Below are 21,967 nucleotides of genomic sequence, written 5' to 3' on the forward strand. Positions count from 1 at the left end.
AGGAAAGCAGGGTTGAGAGTATTCCAGATCTATGAGAGTTTCCCCAACTCCATTTCCTCCGCCTCCTCCTCAGGGAATTTTTCGCTTTCTCACCTTTATCCTACTAAATTCCTTGTTTTGACCCTGGGGAATTCCATGTGTTAATTCCTGCGGTTTCTTCCAGAAGTCGGTCAGAAAAACCAACAGCAGTTCCTTCTTAATAAAAATGGTTTTCTTACAAACTTTTTTTTTAAAATTGGATTTATTTTATGAATGTCTGAACTGTATAAACAAAGAAACAAAACCAGTTTCTGGACCAAAAGGTGCAAAAAAAAATGTTTCAAATGATGGATGGGCTGTGACAGTTAAATCTGTCAGAGAGACCCTTTCCCCCATCGGATCCTTCAGAGCCCCATCATCAGAACCACACATCACGTGACTCTGAAACCCATGTCTAGATGCCCAAACTCACTGGACCCGGAAAATCCTGGTCCAAAGGCTCCTGATATGAGTCTCTCCTGACAAGAAAGACCCTTCCCATGACCAACCGATCCACAGGCAAGTGAGTGGGTCAGGTTATGTTCAACCTCCTGTCAGGAACGCCTGAAATTGTAGCAGCAGCACCCCCTGGGGGCAGATTTTCACAGCCTGGGATAAGGAGCAGGGTTCAGATACAGCAGGGGTAAGGGGCCATAGCATAGACCTTAATCTCTTCACCCATTCCTCACCCCCCACCCCAATTATTAATCAATCAATATCTCTCCTGTTGAGCTACAGAATATTGCTGAATTTGAGGGGTCATGGAATCACATCCCATTATGCTGCCCAGTGAGAGGCGACATCACTGGGTTACCGTTCAAACTGCCTGCCCCCTCCTTCATTACCCTGTGCAAATGGACAAGTGACCACTGCTCAGTGCAGCCTGACCCAGAAACAAGAGCAGGGCTACATGAGCAACTTTATAGCCACAGGCCCCTGGCATCTCCCCCAAGCTGACAGGGCAACAGAATTCTCATATCTGACTGAAAATATTATTTATAATTGAGACCCAAGGGGATAGAAATGTGATTTAATCAAACATTTCTCAGGAGACAAAGGGAACAGGAGCAGGAGCAAATTTACATAATGTTTTGAAAAAACATATTTCTGTCCAAAGTTACTCCAACTCAAAGCCGAGGAGAGTGACTCTTGCTGGAGGTGAAACAGCCTCATCTGACCAGTGATGGGAGGTAATACACATTAATCTGAAAACCCCAGTGCTCCAGGGGCAGCGAAACCTCAGGCCCGGGACCATACAGTGACAGCTACCCAGCATTCTGAGGGTGAGGGCGGAGGTTAATACTCCTCACATGAATGAAACACTTGGAATTAGTGTCACATCCTCAACTCCCACCTGACGTGGGGGGCCCTGTATCACCTACATCTTGGTAAAAATGGTTAACTATCGAGTGATCTGAGGGAGCCTGGAGATTAACCCACAAATTAACCCTCAAGTATTGGTGAGCCAACAATTCTTCACTGAAGAGGAGATCTGCCACTGGCCAGATCATTGCAGCTGATGACCCACCTCTGTGTTATGTAAACGCTCACGGTTTGAACTCAATGTCTGAACTGTATGGATTGTTGTGGCTCCAAACACCCACTAGGGGGAGATGTCTGTGCAGGAGAATAACCAAAACCCCATGCCTTACAGCTCCAAACTTCTCAGGGCTCCTGGCCAGTTTCTGACCTCAATATCCTAGATCACGGCCTGATAAGCACTGTCCTCAGGCTCTCAGCTGGGTTGTGAGAATGGCCAGCATAGTGTACTATCAGCTTAGAGATAAACCCGAGTAATCAGAGGGCTATGTGCACCGAAACAACAGCCTCAATCCCCTCCCTCAACACCCACAGTCAACTGGGCTGCAGTGCTGCATTCCAACCCCACACAGGGACGGGGGAAATGGGGGTGAAATGGGGTTAGGCATGTGATCAATCCCAAACAGCCCTATAACCACCTACCCCCGCCCCCAATCCCATTAAATCCTCATTGATGCTTCTATGAAGCAGTCCCATTGTGCTGCAGGCCCATCACACTGTGAGCACAGTTTCCTCATAAAAACCACAAAATGACAGACCCATGGGGCGATGGGGGTGGGCCACCAGACTCTGACCCCGACATCTCAGAAATGTGCTGCTGGGGAACTTTCAAACAGTCACCTTTCTGTTTGGGAAGAGGGTCTGCTTCTGGAAATTTGCCTGTCACAGTTTTCTCGCGAAAACACAAGAGTTACAGGAACCGTAAAAACAAATCACAGACCAAGGCAGAATATATACAGCAATAATAAAAATCCCTTTGCACAACAACAGGTGAGGAAACCAAATGTGTGTGTGTGAGAGAGAGAGAGAGAGAAAGAGAGAGAGAGAGAGAGAGAGAGAGAGAGAGAGAGAGAGAGAGAGAGAGAGAGAGATGTGGAGAGAGGGAGATTGAGATTAAAAATAAAGTAAATTGAAACACACAAATGTTTGGAAGTCTTTCTCCGAGCTCATTCTGTTAAAAAATATTTTTTGACTTCTCCCCACCCCACCCTACCCCATCTTGGTATAAACTCTTTGTTTCCTCAGTTTCTGGCCTCATTTTGTTTTGTAATAAAATTACTTTAATTCCGTCTCCTACCCACACTCATCACTGTGGCTTCTCAACTTGCATAAATCCTAATTGTACGAAAAGGGGAGAAGCTAGAACGGTAAGTTGGCAGTGTTTCCCAATCCGGGGACGAAGCTGATGGGTGTATCTAACGACATGCTCCTCTGTCTCAGTTGCTGGGGGGACACGAGGCTTTGGTGAGGGACAGCTACCTGTGGGGGCAGCATGTGTCCCATCTGTCCGTACATCTCCCCCGACATTGAGAGGCTCCTCTGCTTGGCCTGAAGCACCAGGTTCTGTTGCTGCGGTGACATGAGAACGTGGTGGAGACTGTTTCCCATCACACTGTGCTGGGACGGTAGGCCTGTCCTTCCCATTATCGGCCCCGGTACCTGCCCCGGGTGGAAAATGTGCATGCTTAGACCTCGCTGCTGCTGCTGCTGCTGTCCCTGGAGGGTAGCTCTGCTCGGAGGAGCTTGCTCCAACATCATACTCTGAAGGTTCATGAGGTGAGGGTTGGAAGACGGAGCTTTCGACGCTTGAGAGTCGCCCTTGGGGAAATACTGCAGTGTGCTGCTTGGCCTCTCAGAGGGAATGATGCGCGAGAGATTGAACTCAGGGATACCGCTGGCTGAAGGTCGGATGACATCCTGAAGCTCTGGGTCGTTGAGGACTGAGGCCACGCCGGAGAGTTGGTAACTATCACCTGCAGACCTGCTCGGAGCGTTCTTCACCATCAGGTGGGGAGGAGGGGGCTGCTGCTGCTGCTGGGGCTGCTGAGGGGCCCCTGATCCGGCAGAGACCCCGTGCAATGGGACACCCTCTTCCTGAGGCATGACCAAGCCCGGGGGGTACACCTGATGCATCCCAGAGCCCGGGGACTGCAGGGCATTGTGGGACTGGTGTTGCATGCGCTGGAGGACCATGGCGTTCTGAGGTAGCGTCTGGGGGCCAGTGGCGGGCAAGGGGCCGCAGGGTTGGCCAAGGGAGTCCTGGGAAGGGTGCACCATCACCGGGCTCTGTACGCCCAGTCCACCAGCATGTCCTTCGTGCATCGGGACGTTGTGCCCCATCAGGCTGGGGGACGGCATCATGGGGGTCGCAGGTTCGTGAGAGAGTGGATGGCTCACCATGCTCATTGCCAGGGGGCTGTTTGAAGATCCCGATCCAGGACCACTCTGTGACACCAGGTGCATCTGGGGATTCTGGCTCCCACTCAGTCCTGGGGAACAAATGGAAAAGCTGAGAGTGAGGCTTAAACACACTGAGAAACAGCACTAACAATACCTGACTGATGTCACATCTACACCAGGCATTTCACTAAAAAACCAAATGTCAGTGACTTCAGGACAACATAGCAGCAATGACCTAGTCAAGGCAGAGGTCAAGAGGCTGAGAGCTACTTGCAGGAGGACAAAGTGGCTCATCCTCACGGGATGGTGCAGTGCCTCTCCAGAGACTGGGGCTCGGGAACTGTCCCTTGATCACAACAAATCATCTACCCTTTATCACATTGCTGCTTGTGGGATCTTGTCATGAGCAGAATGGTTACCGCACTTCCAGCACCTCAATACACAGAAGTCTAGACCATAAGAGGTGGGAGTTAAAGGAGGCCCCGTGATGCTGGAAGATGCTACATAAATGCAATCCTCCTCAGCCGCAAGTGGACTTACCGGGGATGTTTGCTGATGGAATCATTGCCATGGAGCGCTCAGGAATCAACTCGTCATCGGAGGTAGCGATGGTTTTGATAGCGTCGTGGTAGAGCGGAGTGGAGCTGGGCATGGCGTACTTGGACATCTGCGACATCATGAGGGAGAGCGGGTTCTGGGAGGGCGTTGATTCAGGTGAATTATAAGGCAGACCAGGCCCAGGCCCAGGACCAGGACCAGGACCAGGCCCAGGGCCAGGGCCAGAACGAGGGGCAGAGGCCAGAGGACCTGCAGGTGGGGCAGAAGACAACACACAGTGATTAGGGGCACATCAGTGGGCAATCTCACCCACCCCCCACAAATGCTCCCCCCACCCCACACACGTTCCCCTCCCCCCAACACACACAGACCCCCCTCCCAACATCTTAAATCAATACATTGAGGCCCAACCTCAGGTCAGGGAAACCAAAGGAGCAGGAAATGACAGCATGTGGGTGGGAGTACGGAGGCTCACACACAGGGGGTCAACACTGAGTGCGTGACAGTGACACAGCCAGTGGGAGGGGAGGGCAATACTGAGCTCTATTGCTCCTGCAATGGTGGCACGCAGGAGTGTGAGAGAGTGAAGGGACAGGAATGTAACTGCTCTCCATGAGTGGGTTTGGGAATTCTCCATCTCTAATCCAGGAACATTCTCACGTGGGACAGACGGACAAAATCCTGAGTGAGCACCAGTCTGCTGGGTCACCTTCCTGATAAGTGGAAAATGGTCCCTTTTTTGTGGGAAAAACTAGCACCAGGCAGAGAGGATTAATTTAAAAATAAAACATCTGAAGTAAGTGAAAGAATTGAACAGGAAGATGCAAACCAGACACAGATCATCTTGTGTTAATGAAGGAAAAGCCAAACTCTCTCGTGTGTCATCAGCTGTGCCCTAGAACGATCCAGGAAGACCCTAGAGGATTGAGAACAATCAGCCACATCTTCAGCCCCCACCCCCAACACCAGAGTGGTCAGCGCAAACCTCCCCCTTCCTCCACCCTCCCTCCATGGTCTGTTGGACCCCAGTTGGGGACAGTGTGAAGACATTTACTGGGAAGAAGCTCCCTCTGCTGGATGCAGCCATAAACTACCAGCAGAACTTCTTCTGAGCTCAGAGACCTGTCCCCGTTGATTGAGGTGGTGACTAGGTGTGTAGACAAGGGTAGTGCAGATGACGTAGTCTACATGGACTTCAGTAAAGTTTTTGACAAGGTCTCACATGATAAGCTGGTTGAGAAGCTAAGAGTCCGTGGGATCCAGGGCAGTTTGGCAATTGAATAGAAAATTGTGCGAAAGTGAGCACTGCAGATGCTGGAGATCAGAGTTGAGAGTGTGTGATGCTGGAAAAGCACAGCAGGTAAGGCAGCATCCGAGGAGCAGGAGAGTTGACGTTTTGGGCAAAAGCCCTTCATCAGGAACGATGAAGCCTTGATGAAGGGCTTTTGCCCGAAACGCCAATTTTCGTGCTCCTCAGATGCTGCCTGAGCTGCTGTGCTTTTCCAGCATCACACACTGAACAGAAAATTGACTGAGTGGCAAGAATCAGAGGGTGATGGTCAAAGGGTGTTTTTGTCACTAGAAGCCTATGTCCAAGTGCGTGTCATAACATTTGGTGCTGGGTCCTTTGTTGTGTCCATTGATGATCTAGATATGACTGTAGGAGGTATGATTATTAAGTTCACATACGACATGACGTTTGGGTAAGGAGGAAAGTTTGGGCTACAGGGTGATGTAGACGGGCTGGTCAGTTGGGCTGAACAGTGGCAGTTGGAGTTTAATCCTGAAATGATTTAATTTAATGAAAAGTGTGAGGTGATGCATTGCGGCTGGACTATCAAGGAAAGGGAGTACACCTTGAACAGTAGGATCCTCAGGAGTACAGAGGGAGCTTGGTGTCCTCAGGTAATTCAAGCCAACAGGACAGGTAGGTAATGTGGTTAAAGTTGCTAATGAGTTACTTGCCTTTATCAGTTAAGGCATAGTAGATAAAGTGTAAAAGAAACATGAGTGAAAGGGCACAGATTTAAAATCTGCAGATGGAGCAAGGATGACGTGTGGAATAACTTTTTCACCCAGCGAGTATTTAGGGTGTGGAAGGCACTGCCTGGAAATATTGGGGAGGCAGGTCCAAGTGAGGCATTCAAGAGGTGGCACTGGATGGTTATTTTGGATAGTAATGGTGTGCAGGGAGCTGGGGAAAAGGCAGGACAAGGCTGGAGGATTGTGTGAAGTTCTGGTCACCACACTTCAGGAGTGACGTAATTGCACCGGAGAGCGTGTTGGCCGAGGCTGCAGCAATCAGCTGTGGAGAGCAGGTTGGCTGGGGCTGTCTCCCTGCAAGCAGAGAATCTGACTGATGTGTACAAAGCTAGACGGGACAGAGAGGGAGAAATGCTTCCCTCCATGGAAGCGCTCAATAACTGACTGGCTCTGATTTCACATAAGGAACAAGGGGTACAGTGAGGATTGGGGGGGGGGGGGGGGGGGGGGTAGAAATTCACTGCAAAGGTTGTGGGCATCTGGAACTTGTTGTCTAAAAGGGTGCAAGGTACAAGAATCCTCGAGGGAGTCTAAGAACTATTTAGATGAGCACTTAATATGGCTCACAGCCTTGTCTGTCATGGCAAGTGCTGGGAAATGGAATAAGAATGGATGGATAGTTGATGTCCAGTGTGGGTATGATGGGCTGAAGGGCCTTTCTTGTGCTATAAAATTCTGAGTCTAATAAATATCTGTCCATAGGTATGCCCATACCCTCCCCCCCCCCCCACCACAGAGAGACTCCCATATACACACAGCCAGAAGCACAAATCACACATACAAATGCATGCACACACGCTCAGATTAAATAGGGGCGGGGTGGAGAAGGTGCTCTGGGTTGGGAGCCAACGACCCGACAGGCTGACTATACGGAGGGGCAGCTGTTGCTCTAACTGGGAGGGGTACCTGCACTCAGGCAACATGGCACCCACTGCTCCCGGGGGCAAGTGAGGTCAATATGGATAGATTTACCAGCACAGTATGTAACCACGAGCAGGAGAAGGGAATTGTGGAAAGGGCAGATGAGGCATGCTGCCAGGAGGGTCTGGTGACGGATATGGGGAAAATCCTCTGAAGAAATGGAAGGAAGACACTATTCAGCCAAGATCCTATTAAATGGAGGAGCAGGTTTGAGGTGCTGAATGGCCACACGTTGCTTCTATAAACACAGCATCAAGTGAGTTGGGACGGGGGGACGGCGGGCATGTTCCAATCACACCGGGGGAGGGGGTCATTTAACAAATTTATAAAATAACAAAAGGCTAACTAAGAGCCAGAAGATTAACTCAGTTTTTCTCTCGGTGGGTGCTGTCAGGCCTGCTGAGTCTCTCCAGCACTCTGTGTTCTTTGTTATGATTCCTTACATAGACTGGGTTTGGGTTTTGTACAAAGTCTCTGCTGTTGAGGATGCTGATCATTCACACATTAACGGAGGGATCCACTTCCTTTCCCATTCTCACCTTGCTCCATGCTTCCCATTGGAGCTGCAGAGTTCACAGCCATGGCCTGCTTCCCCTGGCTTATGACAGGGCTTGGGAGGGTGGTCTTCGGAGATGAACTCCATCCTGGAGAGGTGACAGACACTGATGGTGATTTGAGCCGGTTTGGGGAGCTGGCTGGGGAGCGGACTGGAAGGGAGGAGCTCATCACCTGGGGGGACTTGATGGGAGCCGAGGAGTTGGTGGAGTTTAAGTTGGCCAATTGAGACGGTGTCTGTGGAGATTTGAGATTGGCCGATGGAGAACTGACCAGAGGAGAGTGGACCTGGCTCATGGTCGGGGATTTAAGGTGCCCCATACCTGGGGAGTTCATCTGACTGATGTTGATGGTGAGGTCAGAGGGCCTGCGACCTAGTCCCCTCTGGGCCCCTGGAAGCAACGTGCCCACGTTACCATGGTTACTTGATTGATTGGAAGTTGGAGCCATCTGCATATGGCTCAGTCTAGCTGTACCACTCATGCTAGTAATAGGCACAGGGCCTTGCTCAGGACTGAACATCTCCCCGGGAGTCCCCAGGTTATTGACTTCTTGAGACATACTTGAAAATTGTCCTTGACCGCCTGGAAAACCCTGTTGTCCATGATTTGGGAATTGAGACTGTGGTGCCATTTTCTGAGGGTCGCCCAACATCATGTTGCCATTGGGTGCTCTCACTCTTGCCATTTCTTCTGGGGTCAAAACCTGATGTGACATCATTTCCTGTGCCCTCATTTTCTGTGACATCATCATCTGTTGCTGGGGGGTCATCTGGACATTGAGATTCATGTTCATGTTCATGTTGACATTCATGTTCATATTGACATTTCCAGATCCCATGGAGGAGTCCATATTGCGCATGGGGCCTGCCTGCCCCAAGGGAGGGCTCAACATGCCCCTTGACCCAACAAAGTCCAAACCCATTGGGTTCCCACTGACATTATCTCCAGGTAATTGGCCAGGGAACATTCCAGGCTCCATCTGTCTCTGGGCCTGCATCATTCTCTCCATCTCGAGCCCCTGGGATATTCCAGCCATGCTGTTGGTGTTGTTCAGACTGAGTGGGCGCTGCATTCCCATTGATCTCTTTTCCATTAAGTGCTGCCTCAACAGCTCTTCCCTGGCCCTTGGGTTCATGAACCTCTCGGGGTCTCCCTGGCCAGGGTGGAAGGGCATACCCCCCTGTGGGAAGTTCCCTGCACCCGCCATCGGAGAGATGTCATCTGGCCAGGGCATTCCAGGCCGTACCTGTCTCTGAATCGGATTCATGGCTCCCAAAGCCTCCACTGGCATATTGTGCATTCCTCCATATCCGCTAACCCTCTGCATCTGATTGGCGGGAAAGCGGGGGCCCGAGAAAGGGGCAGTCCCACGGGGCTGCAGCGAATCCGAGCCCTCCATGGGGCTGGTGAAGCGAGCTCCCATCGTTGATGGCCACTGCTCTCCAGCCTTGCTGTGATAGGGAGGTGGGGGTCCTCGAACCATCACACCCCCAATGGGCCTCTGCATCATTATCTCTTGCATAGTCCTTTGCTGAACCACAGCTTGCTCTTGTTTCCTCCTCTTCTCCTCATAAAAATCTTCCTGCAGCTTCCTCCAGGCTATCTGCTCTGGAGTCAAGTTCTCTTGGTTATTCGGATTCATCATGTTGACCTGTTGTCCCATTGGGTCACGTTGCATTATCTCTGGATGATGCATGGGTTCGTGCTCCATATTCTGACCTTCGACCCCAGTCAGAGACTGGGTCTGGGAGATCATGGATTGTAAAGGTTCCTCTGGCTTTTTCATGACCTGCTGACCATCCCCTTGTCCGTTGGGACCACAGTTACCTTTCATAGGAAACTCACTCTCGCTGCTGCGTAACAACAGCCTTTCAATGTCCCTCAGAGTCTGTAAGGAACGTTCCCTGTGTTCCAGCTGCTCTTTGGATAACCCCTCGGTGTTGGGGTTAAGGTTCATGATCAGCGATCCATTCCCATTTGGATTGCCGGCCTCTCCAGTTCCTCCACTGGCTGGATCTCCAACTGGAACACCGGCCATTGGGTTACTGGTGTTGGGATGACTGTTCCCCAGTTGGGTTCCAACCCCACCATTGCTCTCCATCGACTTGGGTCCAATGTCTGAGTGTAGGGGGTCCACCCCAGCTGCCCCCTCCTGAGGCAGTGAGCTTGGGGGTTGGAGGCTTTGCTGTGGAGTTGGAGGCGTGTTGAGTGACAGCTGCTCTTGAAGTCCAGGTCCTTTCTGAGGTGTAACAGAGGGCTGTTAGCGGGTGATAGAGAGAAAGAGAGAGAGAGGGAAAGAAATTAATCATCAATAATTCTGGCATAGTATCTCCAGCCATCCCAACTACACTCCATCCTTGTCACAGCCGGACACTGGTTAACATATTCCACCCATAACCCATACAGTGGCACTGAAACTCACTATCTGTCTCCATCACAAGATCACCTGAAATTTCTCACACACAAAGTGAGGTCAAGGAGGAAAAGATGAGCTCATTACACCTGTGTGCTTTAACCCTCTGACATCTGCAAGTGATTTTCACCCATTTTAAGAGATTCCAATCATTGAATGGATTTGTTAATTATTTAAATCACTGTTCTCTCACCATGCAATGTTGACTTAATTAATCATCTGCTTTTATCAGAAAGAACTATTATTTTAACAGTTGCGTCTGAACCGACTTGGTGAGCAGGAGCTTTGAGCACACAAAGGTGTAGAGTCATACACATGGAAACAGACCCTACGGACCAACCAATCCATGCCAACCATAGTCATCTTTTCGATCTGACAGTTTCTCAGTATACTGAAGGCTGCAAAGATGGGGTATGCCTGAGAGCACCTGTCCCTGCCTTCGCTGATTCACCATCAGTGAGGGTCCTGATAGCATGCAGCAATGAATCAAGAACTTGCCTGACTCCACACAAATCAACTGCCATCAACTCCCACCCTCAGAAAGCCACCCTCAAACCCCTCCGTCCCTGCTCAAACCCTCTCCACAATCACTACCACATTTTCTGCAGCAACTAAGATGAGAGACCACCAAAGTGTCCAGCTACACACATTCCTGTCAGTCCAGCTGAACCAGATAGTCCTTATCACTACATACTCACACCACGGTCAGTGAAATGGGGAGGTTTAAAACTTTGAAGTGTATTTTTGTTGGATAATGAAATTCAAGAGCACAGTGTGAAGGAGGGATATAATCATAGAATCCCTACGTATGGAAACAGGCCATTTGGTTTATTAAGTCCACACCACCCTCTGAACAGTATCCCACGCAGACCTACCCCATATCCTATCCCTGTAATCCTACATTTACCCCTGACTAATGCACCTAACCTACACATTGCTGAACACCTAACCTGCACACCTTTGGACTGTGGGAGGAAACCGGAGCACCCAGAAGAAACCCACGCAGACACTGGGAGAATGTGCAAACTCCACACAGACAGCCACAGGCTGGAATTGAACCTGGGTCCCTGGCGCTGTGAGGCAGCAGTGCTAACCACTGAGCCACTGCACTGCCCTGCTGGTTAATGGAGCTGAGGAACCGATCAGCTTTGAACTCATGAAATGTACAAGGAACTAGATTGTCTCCTGCGGTCAGCTTTGTTTGGTGAAGTTGTTTGGGATGTGGTTCGAGGTGCTGGGCAGTCACTCACCTTGTGATCATACACTTGCTCGAGTTTAGCCCGGGGTACATTGTGAGTGTGGTAGGAGACGATGGAATCCACACGGCCCTGTGCCACAGCCTCAGCAGCTCTGTCAGCAAAAACAGAACAGAATCCAAACACAAACTCCGATATAACCCACACTTCCATTATTCACCTCCCCCCATCCCCACACCATCCCAAGTACACCCTAAAACTGTCTCCCCAATCTGCAGCCCCTCACTCCAACTCACACAGACCCCAAAGTTCCAGGTGCTGGAGTCCAGGATCTAACTCACTGCTATCCTTCAGGACTGGGAGTCAGACAGTGGGTGTAGGGCACAGATGGCACCAGTGGCACCTAGATCTGGGAACACCACGTTTCCCAACCTCCTCCAAGCCCTTTACACCAGTTCTATACCCCCCCCCCCCTCTTCCTTTGCTTGTCTCTTCACCATTCTGCTCAATCCTATCCCAGAGTTTCCCTTCAGGGCTACAGCAAATGTTGAGTATCTGGCAGGAACAATGGTTTAATGCTGCTGGTTGCATTGCACACAAGTCTTTTCCCACTGCCCCTTCACCTCCTGCTTACACTATCCCTCCATTCCTTCTCTTTCATGTGTTTATCAACACCATTCCCCTGGTGACTCCATATCAGAGCAGGTTGTACACTCCCCTCTTCATAACAAAGATTTTCCCAATTCGTGATGAGATTTAATAGTGTCTGGGAGAGAACACCACCCCCCCAGCCTCCCCCCACCACAATACAAGACCTTCTACATGTCTGAACTTTCTCTGGAGCTCTCTCCTCACAGAACGGTGACACTGCTGAGTGGTAGCAGCATCAGCTGTTTGCACTCACATGTTGGCCAGGTTAGTGGTGAAGACGTACACAAACTGAGAGGGTGGTTTGCTGGGATTCCTCGGAATGTTAGTGTCTGACCGCAGGCAAGGTCCCCCCACTGGGTTGTGGGTGATGCTGGCAGGAGCACTGTCTGGGACAGCCGGCAGGGGGTTCGAACCAGGAGACGGCTGAACAGTCCCCGAGAGCACGGATTCTACTACATTACAATCTGGAGAGAGAAAAAAACAAACACAATTCCTATCAAAGAGATGCTCAGCTCAGGTTCACAAACTCAGATATCATCCACAGGACAGAGGGGAAACAGGCAAGGAGTGAGGGAGCAGGAAAGGGAGGGGGCCAATAAGGTGGCATCAGTGAACAAGGGAGGGGACGAATGAGAGGGGGAGAACATGAAGTCATTGAGACGTACAGCACGGAAACAGACCCTTCGGTCCAGGCTGAGCAGATATCCAACCTAACTAGTCCCGCCTGCCAGCACCCGGCCAATATCCCTCCAAACCCTTCCTATTCAGATACCCATCCAGATGCCTTTTAAATGTTGTAATTGTACCAGCCTCCACCACTTCCTCTGGCATCTCATTCCACACATGCACCACCCTCTGTGTGAAAAGGTTGGCCCTTAGGTCTCTTTTAAATCTTTCCCGTCTCACCCTACACCTACGCCGATTAATATTTGAAATTCAAATGAGAAACTGAGGAACATGAATTAAAAAGCTATTTCGATAAAGAACCAGAGAGATATTGATGAATGAGAGAGAGGGGGAATGACTGAGGCAGCAAGGATATGAGGGAACAAGGAACAAACAAGAGTGATAGAGGGATGAGAGGGGCGAATGAACGAGAGAGAGAGAAATCTGGAGAGAGAGGGCAAGTCTCAGACACTGCAGCTGATCGCCACTAGATGGAGGCAGATGCTGGTAAATGGGAGTCTGTTGCTGTGGCTGTGGGACAGAGCTCAGGGGTTCAACACCTGAGACAGGATCAACTGAAAATCAAAAATTAACAATGCGGACATAGAAAATGTAGACATACATTGTGAAGATCATATTTAAAATGTGATCCAGAGGGAGGGGGACAAACAAAGGCATGAAGCTGCTGAGGAGAAAGTGAGGTCTGCAGATGCTGGAGATCAGAGCTGAAAATGTATTGCTGGAAAAGCGCAGCAGGTCAGGCAGCATCCAGGGAACAGGAGAATTCCTGAAGAAGGGCTTATGCCCGAAACGTCGATTCTCCTGTTTCCTGGATGCTGCCTGACCTGCTGCGCTTTTCCAGCAACACATTTTCAGCTATGAAGCTGCTGAGGCTGGGGTTTAACAGGAAGTTACCAAACTCTCACTGTTAGATCTTTCTTGTTCGCTAAGTGGTTTAATTAAATATGGAATAGGCCTGAGGGGCTGAATGGCCTCCTCCTTATCCAAATAGCAAGGAAATGTAAAAATGAGAAGATCAAGATTTGTGACTTGTTAGCTTGAACAACAGTTAAAAGGGACCAGATAGCACAAGACATTTGGTGAAACCTGGCCTTTCAGCCTCACTCACTGTGCGCAGTCACTGCAGCTTTATCTTCATCGTCACTGTCAGGGCCTGAGTACCACTCATCCCCACTGTACGGCTGCTTCCGCTCCAGCACACAGCGCCTCTTGGTGCGGGGGGGTCCGTCCACTGCCAGGCAAATACAAACAGCAACCATCAATTCCCAATTGGAGAACATCACCCCGTAGTCCACAGTGTCACCGTCATCTCACACACAGACATAGGCAGAGAAACACACACGGACACACTCACAGACACAGGCAGAGACATGCTCACAGACACTGAAACACTGACAGACACAGAGACACACACACAGACACACTGACAGGCAGAGACACACACAAACACAAATATACTCACACTCAGGCACAGACAGACACACACTCATAAAGAGACACACATCAATTGATTCACTGTCAGAAGCTGTGGGCTATCAGCTCAAGGTTCAAACCCATCTTTAACAAAGTGCCCACAAACTACATCCCTCTCAGTAACAAACAGGACCCTGTGGATTACCCAGTGGATCAAACGACAGAGCTACATGAGACTCTGTCAGTCTGTAGGACAGGGGATTGAGGGCCAGTGGTTTCAGCTGTCTAGGGCAACATCATGGACTGAGCATTTGAAGTTGTGGAGAGCTGGAATATAGGTCACTCGGCTAACAGCAGGCACTGATCTCTGAGCAGAGAAAGATCCCAGTGGAATTAAACTAGGCAGTCATCATTTTCTAATAAAGACTGTGAGGTTTAGTCAAATCTATCAGGACCTCAATCTGCTCTCCCATAGACTATCCTCTGCATCAATATCAGCTCATTGAAAATTCAGCTCACAAACTGTCTACCAAATCCTGTTCACCTAGCGTGCCTGTGCTCACTAAACAACATGAGCAATTTGTTTCTTTCCCATCCCTCCCACCTTCTCACTCATAATCCTCTGAGATCCCTCCACTCCTCAATCCTGGAATACAATTCCTCCATCCTTCAGCTGAAAAATCCCAGAACTAGGGAAGTCCTTACCCTACACATCCAGCAGCTCCTGTAGGAACGCTCCTTAAACCTGACCCCTCTCACCGAGAGCACTTTCAAGACACATGACATGACACAGACCCCCCGCACATAACACATTAACTAACTCGTGCAGAGCAGAGAGAGATGTTTTTCTCTGTTGAAGGGACTGTAGGCTGTTGGAAATCCTCAGCCCAGTGTCTTCACAGTCAGGTGGCCCAGGTACTGCCTGAATGAACACGTTTCTGTTTGATCTGATTTCAATCTCAATCTGGGATCCCTTTCAAAGGGCCTGATAAATTATTGGCCTCCACTCACCCAACCAGATTGGAGCACTGCCAAAGGGGGGGCGACTAATGACCCTTTATGCAGTCAATAAGAATGTCTGAGGGATCGAGAGGTAACCCTTACTGTGCCAGTGAGAAAACACCATCACCTCCTTAAAACCCCGGGAATCTTCCCAATAACGAACTGGCAGTTAAAAAGACTCCTTTGTAAATAACTGACGCTTGATCCAGCATCAACTATAAAGTGCAAAACTGAGATCTGGCTGGTTTTTGCGAGGCCGAATTACTAAAGGAGCAAGGAATAAATCAACCTAGATCTCACTGAATGGAGGAGGAGATCAGTCTCCTCTGGCTCACAAGTGTCACACTGAGGGGGGTCACTGGACAGGACACCCCCACCCCTTCAGGAAGCCTTTTGCTGGGTCTGCAAACTCTGTCAGAGTGAGGACATCTCCCTCCACTCCCAGGTGGTCCCCTCTCTGTTGTTTCCCACATGACTCAGTGGTTAGCCATTTCTGGTCTCTGGCAGAAAGTGTGGCTCCAAGCCCACGACTGTAGGCTGACATTTCGAGTGAAATACTAAGGGAGAGTGACATTGTCACAGGCACAGTCTGTCAGATGGAGACAGTGAACTGAAAATCCTTCTGCCCTCTCATGTAGATCAAAGTTATCCCATGATACTCGTCTGAATAAGAGCAGGAGGATCTCCTGTCCAAAATTCAAAAATCAACATCAAAGAAAACAGATCCAGTATTTACTTCATATTTATTGTGGGATCTTGCTGTGAACAAATTGGTTGTCATATTTCCGACACCAGGTCAGTGATGAGTATTTACATTTTCTGTGACGCACTTTTCAATGTCTTGGGCTTAAGAAAATAGTTTCCACATGGTGCCATTGAGGGATATTTAACTACAGGGGGCATCACAGATGAGTTTGACCACCCACCTTCAGACGGGGCGTATGGAGTGGGATCAGGAGCTCAAGGGGCTACATTCGCACTGACCAACCAACCTGGCACAGAAACACCAGCAGCTCACCCACAGACACCAGCAGCTCACCCACAGTCACCAGCAGCTCACTCACAGGCACCAGCAGCTCACCCACAGTCACCAGCAGCTCACCCACAGTCACCAGCAGCTGACCCACAGACACCAACAGCTGACCCACAGACACCAGCAGCTCACCCACAGTCACCAGCAGCTGACCCGCAGTCACCAGCAGCTCACCCGCAGTCACCAACAGCTCACTCGCAGACACCAGCAGCTGACCCACAGTCACCAGCAGCTCACCCACAGATACCAGCAGCTCACCCACAGTCACCAGCAGCTCACTCACAGACACCAGCAACTGACCCACAGTCAGCAGCAGCTGACCCACAGTCACCAGCAGCTCACCCACAGTCACCAGCAGCTCACTCACAGACACCAGCAGCTGACCCACAGTCACCAGCAGCTGACCCACAGTCACCAGCAGCTGACCCACAGTCACCAGCAGCTCACCCACAGACACCAGCAGCTCACCCACAGTCACCAGCAGCTCACCCACAGCCACCAGCAGCTCACCCACAGACACCAGCAGCTGACCCACAGACACCAGCAGCTGACCCACAGACACCAGCAGCTCACCACCACAACTCCATCCCAAACACCCAGGAACTATTTACATTAAATCCCAGGAAAGAGGGAGATAGGCAGTCACTCAATGGAGTGACTCTAACCTGCATGATAACACTTGCATTTCAGTTCTACGCTCGCAGTGATGGGGAGGAACAGTTGACAAAATTGCAAGTCAGAAGCAAAGTGAGCAGTTGAACAGGAGAGGGGCCCCTTCTCAAAACCTGGAGGATCCTGCTGGGTCACATCCAGCACCTGAACATGACAAACACCTAAATCAAATATTATTAACTCTGGACTTACACAAACTGTAATCAAGAGCATGAGGTTTGGTTAAACAGTCAGTAAAGAATACAGAGCAGAGAGATTCCCCTGGAGGAGTGGCAGTGTCCCTATGTTTGAGATAGGAGGTCCAGTAGCTCTGTCCAATAACAGCCCTGTACAGACTGATAAAAGTTTTTTTTTAAAATAACACCCTTCACAATTTCAGGACATTCTAAAGCTCCTCAAAGTCCATGAAACATTCTCTGCAGTACAGGTGGTGTTATGATGTCAGAAACACAGCAGCCAAATTGCACACAGTAAGATCCCACAAACAACACTGGGATGATGTCGTGAACTGTTTGAGGCAGAACAATGGCCCCAGTACACTGAGCAAATCTCTTCCACAAAGTGTCTTGGTAAGTGTCTGGATTGGAAGGTTACTCAGAGTGACAACATGGAATACTCCTTGGTGCAGGAGACCTGGTTACACTCCCCATTCCCAGTGGCATTGCTGCAAATGTGATTTTCCTGCTTTATATAAAACACAGTCCACCTGCCTGGCTTGGTAAAAATCTTTACTGACTCGCTCACTGACATTGTTCAGTTCAGTTCAATCCAGAGTGTCTCTGTGAGGAAAACCACTTTAACCAGGGGTCCGAGAGAGGGGTCTAACTCTGGTCATTGGGTGGAATCAGGAACCTTTCCAGTGAGTGAGTACAGGGGAACCCTTCACCAGCAGGAAATACCTTTAAAAAGGCATTACTGAAATCACCTTGATAGAGAGAGCACTTCAGTTTATCCAATTCCACACCACTGTTACAATCCAAACCCTCACCAGGTGCTGCTTACACACAGAGATGGCGGGGTGGGGGTGGGAGAAGGCAGAGACAAGGAGGTTTTGATGGGTATTTGCGTTTGTGTGCCCCCCGTGCCTCTCTGTCTTTGCCCCCCCGACCTCACTCTCTCTCTTTGAGCCCCTCCCCCTCTCTCTCTCACTCTATGCCCCCCCTTTGTGGCCCCTTTCTCTCTGTCCCCCCACTTTTGTGTTTCCCGTCTCTCTCTATGTCCCCTGCACCTCTTTCTCCCTCCTTGTGCCCCTGCTGTGCCCCCTCTCTGTGCCCTCCCTCTTTGCGTGCCGGTCACCCTCTCTATGTCCCTTCCCTCTCTCTGTTAACCTTCCCCCACCCCCACCCCCACACACCTCTCATTCTCCCAGTGGGTTTCCTCCGGGTGCTACGGTTTCCTCCCATGGTCCAAAGATGTCCAAGTTAGGGTGGATTGGCTGTGGGAAATGCAGGGTTCCTGGGATTGGCTAAGAGGGTGAGTCTGCGTGGGATCCTCTTCGGAGGGTCTGTATGGGCTTGATGGGCCAAATGGCTTGCTTCCACATTGTAGGGATTCTATGATTCTATCATCTGTATAGGGGGGCTGCTGGGGCTGTTGCGAACTAACCTGTGCATCTCTTGCTCACAGTAAACACGCTGACAGCTCTCGTGAACAATGCCAATCATCACAGCAACAGGCCATTCAGCCCTGCTAGCCCAGGGTGGTAGCTATACTTCACAAGAATCTTTTCCGACCCTGTCTCCCTTCATCCCATCCCATTCACTATTCTTTCAATGCCCCATCTCCCCCTCCCCACACATTTATCTTGTCAAATACATCAACACGATTTCCACATGGCCACTCTGCATCGGAATGAGCTGCACATTGCCCTGTCTCTCTGCAGAAAGACATTCCTCTCAGATTCCGAATGGGACTAACAGATAACAGTCCTATGTTTCTGGTCCTGGTGTCACCTAAAAATGGAAACATCTTTCCTACATCTGCTCTATCAACTCCCTTCATAAATCTAAAACTTCCAATCCACCATTTCAACACTCCCTCTGATCACCACAGATGCACAGCAGTGACCCATTTACCAGATGCATAGCAGTAAAGACTCCCCCAGTACCACCTTCCAAACAAACAACCCTTTTACCATCTAGGAGTAGGATAGCAGATACATGGGAACACCACCTCTTGCTAATTCCCCTCTGAGCGACCACCCCCATCCTGACTTGGAACTCCAACACACTGTGCCTTCAGTGTCACTGGTTCAAAATCCTGGAACTCTCTCCTGTGTCCTTAATGTCACTGTGGGTTCCTCGGGATACCCCCAGGCATCAGCCCAGTACCTTCTCCAGGACAATTCCCAGCCAGCGACACTCCCCCACCCCCACAACCTCCAACCCCCAAATGTGCTACATGGGCAAACAGAATGTGTCAAGTTGTGAAATCACAGTTGTACTTGTGTGAAAAAGTTACTTTGGATACTTGAGTGTAGAGCATTTTAGAGAAACACCATTTTCAAATGGAAATATTAGGGTGAGGCTTTGCAGTTTATGACAGCTTGAAACATACAGCACGCAGAGATGGAGGTGGTGCAGGACAATCTCACAGGCCTGATCATCAGTGGGGGTCATATGAAAGCCTCCAGACTCTCTCTCCTGCCTACAGCCATTGGTCCTCATTATGATCAAATTCACATTAAAAACAGAGGTTAGTAAATGGCTATTAGCTATTACCGAATCAACACGGACATCTACTACAAACCGACCGACTCCCACAGCTACCTGGACTACACCTCCTCCCACCCTGCCCCCTGTAAAAACACCATCCCATTCTCCCAATTCCTTCGACTCCGCCGCATCTGCTCCCAGGAGGACCAGTTCCAAAAACGCACAACCCAGATGGCCTCCTTCTTCAAGGACCGAAATTTCCCGCCAGACGTAGTCGACGATGCCCTCCACCGCATCTCTTCCACTTCCCGCTCCTCCGCCCTTGAGTCCCGCCCCTCCAACCGCCACCAGGACAGAACCCCACTGGTCCTCACCTACCACCCCACCAACCTCCATGTACAGTGCATCATCCGCCGTCATTTCCGCCACCTCCAAACGGATCCCACCACCAAGGATATATTTCCCTCCCCTCCCCTATCAGCATTCCGTAAAGACCACTCCCTCCGTGACTCCCTCGTCAGGTCCACACCCCCCACCAACCCAACCTCCACTCCCGGCACCTTCCCCTGCAACCGCAGGAGGTGCAAGACTTGCGCCCACACCTCCCCCCTCACCTCCCTCCAAGGCCCCAAACGAAACTTCCATATCCACCACAGATTCACCTGCACCTCTACACACATCATCTATTGTATCCTCTGTACCCGATGTGGCCTCCTCTATATTGGGGAGACAGGCCGGCTACTTGCGGAGCGTTTCAGAGAACACCTCTGGGACACCTGGACCAACCAACCCAACCACCCTGTGGCTCAACATTTCAATTCCCCCTCCCACTCCACCAAGGATATGCAGGTCTTTGGACTCCTCCATCGCCAGACCACAACAAAACGACGGTTGGAGGAAGAGCGCCTCATCTTCCGGCTAGGAACCCTCCAACCACAAGGGATGAACTCGGATTTCACCAGTTTCCTCATTTCCCCTCCCCCCACCCTGTCTCAGTCAAATCCATCAAATTCAGCACCGCCTTCCTAACCTGCAATCTTCTTCCCGACCTCTCTGCCCCCACCCCAGTCTGACCTATCACCCTCACCTTGACCTCTTTCCACCTATCACATTTCCGACCCCCCTCCCCACCTTTTATCTTAGCCTGCTGGACAAACTTTCCTCATTCCTGAAGAAGGGCTTATGCCCGAAACGTCGATTCTCCTGTTCCCTGGATGCTGCCTGACCTGCTGCGCTTTTCCAGCAACACATTTTCAGCTCTGATCTCCAGCATCTGCAGACCTCACTTTCTCCTCAAATGGCTATTAGCTCCAGATGTCACAGAGATGTACAGCATGGAAACAGACCCTTCGGTCGAACAGATATCCCAACCCAATCTAGTCCCACCAGCCAGCAGCTGGCCCATATCCCTCCAACCCTTCCTATTCATATACCCATCCAAATGCCTCTTAAATGTTGCAATTGTACCAGCCTCCACCGCTTCCTCTGGCAGCTCATTCCATACACGTACCACCCTCTGCGTGAAAAAGTTGCCCCTTAGGTCCTTTTTATATCTTTTCCCTCTCACCCTAAACCTATGCCCTCTAGTTCTGGACTCCCCGATCCCAGGGAAAAGACTTTGTCTATTTATCCTATCCATGACCCTCAATTTTGTAAACCTCTGACCCTGGGGAAAACAGCCCCAGCCTGTTCAGCCTCTCCCCATAGCTCAAATCCTCCAACCCTGGCAACATCCTTGTAAATCTTTTCTGAACCCTTTCAAGTTTCACAACATCTTTCAGATAGGAAGGAGACCAGAATTGCATGCAATATTCCAACAGTGGTCTAACCAATGTCCTGTACAGCTGCAACGTGACCTCTCAACTCCTGTACTCAATACTCTGACCAATAAAGGAAAGCATACCAAACGCCTTCTTCACTATCCTATCTACCTACGACTCCACTTTCAAGGAGTTATGAACCTTCACTCCAAGGTCTCTTTGTTCAGCAACACTCCCTAGGACCTTACCATTAGGTGTATAAGTCCTGCTAAGATTTGCTTTCCCAAAATGCAGCACCTCGCATTTATCTGAATTAAACTCCATCTGCCACTTCTCAGCCCATTGGCCCATCTGGTCCAGATCCTGTTGTAATCTGAGGTAACCCTCTTCACTGTCCACTACACCTCCAATTTTGGTGTCATCTGCAAACTTACTAACTGTACCTCTTATGTTCGCATCCAAATCATTTATGTAAATGACAAAAGGTAGAGGACTCAGCACCGATCCTTGTGGCACTCCACTGGTCACAGGCCTCCAGTCTGAAAAACAACCCTCCACCACCACCCTCTGTCTTCTACCTTTGTGCCAGCTCTGAATCCAAATGGCTAGTTCTCCCTTTATTCCGTGAGGTCTAACCTTGCTAACCAGTCTCCCACTGGGAACCTTGGT

At 50.1% G+C, this 21,967-nt stretch overlaps 1 protein-coding gene across 3 annotated transcripts in view; it reads right to left on the minus strand.

Moving 5' to 3' along the window:
- Window positions 1-222: 222 nt before the first annotated feature.
- bcl9l (bcl9 like) overlaps window positions 223-21,967 on the minus strand; it is a 128,653-nt gene continuing 106,908 nt past the window's right edge. For all 3 annotated transcript variants that reach the window (XM_087976310.1, XM_043677703.2, XM_043677702.2), the window contains exons 5-10: window positions 13,873-13,995; window positions 12,331-12,541; window positions 11,481-11,580; window positions 7,800-10,074; window positions 4,279-4,545; window positions 223-3,827 (exon numbers count right to left, since the gene is read on the minus strand). In XM_087976310.1, coding sequence (XP_087832436.1) covers window positions 2,698-3,827; window positions 4,279-4,545; window positions 7,800-10,074; window positions 11,481-11,580; window positions 12,331-12,541; window positions 13,873-13,995 — 4,106 coding nt within the window. In that variant the 3' untranslated portion in view covers window positions 223-2,697. The remainder of the gene's footprint in view (window positions 3,828-4,278; window positions 4,546-7,799; window positions 10,075-11,480; window positions 11,581-12,330; window positions 12,542-13,872; window positions 13,996-21,967) is intronic.

This window comes from Chiloscyllium plagiosum, unplaced genomic scaffold (genome assembly GCF_037043375.1).
Source record: "Chiloscyllium plagiosum isolate Xiang-an unplaced genomic scaffold, Cpla_swu_hap1 HiC_scaffold_29, whole genome shotgun sequence".
NCBI lineage: Eukaryota > Metazoa > Chordata > Chondrichthyes > Orectolobiformes > Hemiscylliidae > Chiloscyllium > Chiloscyllium plagiosum.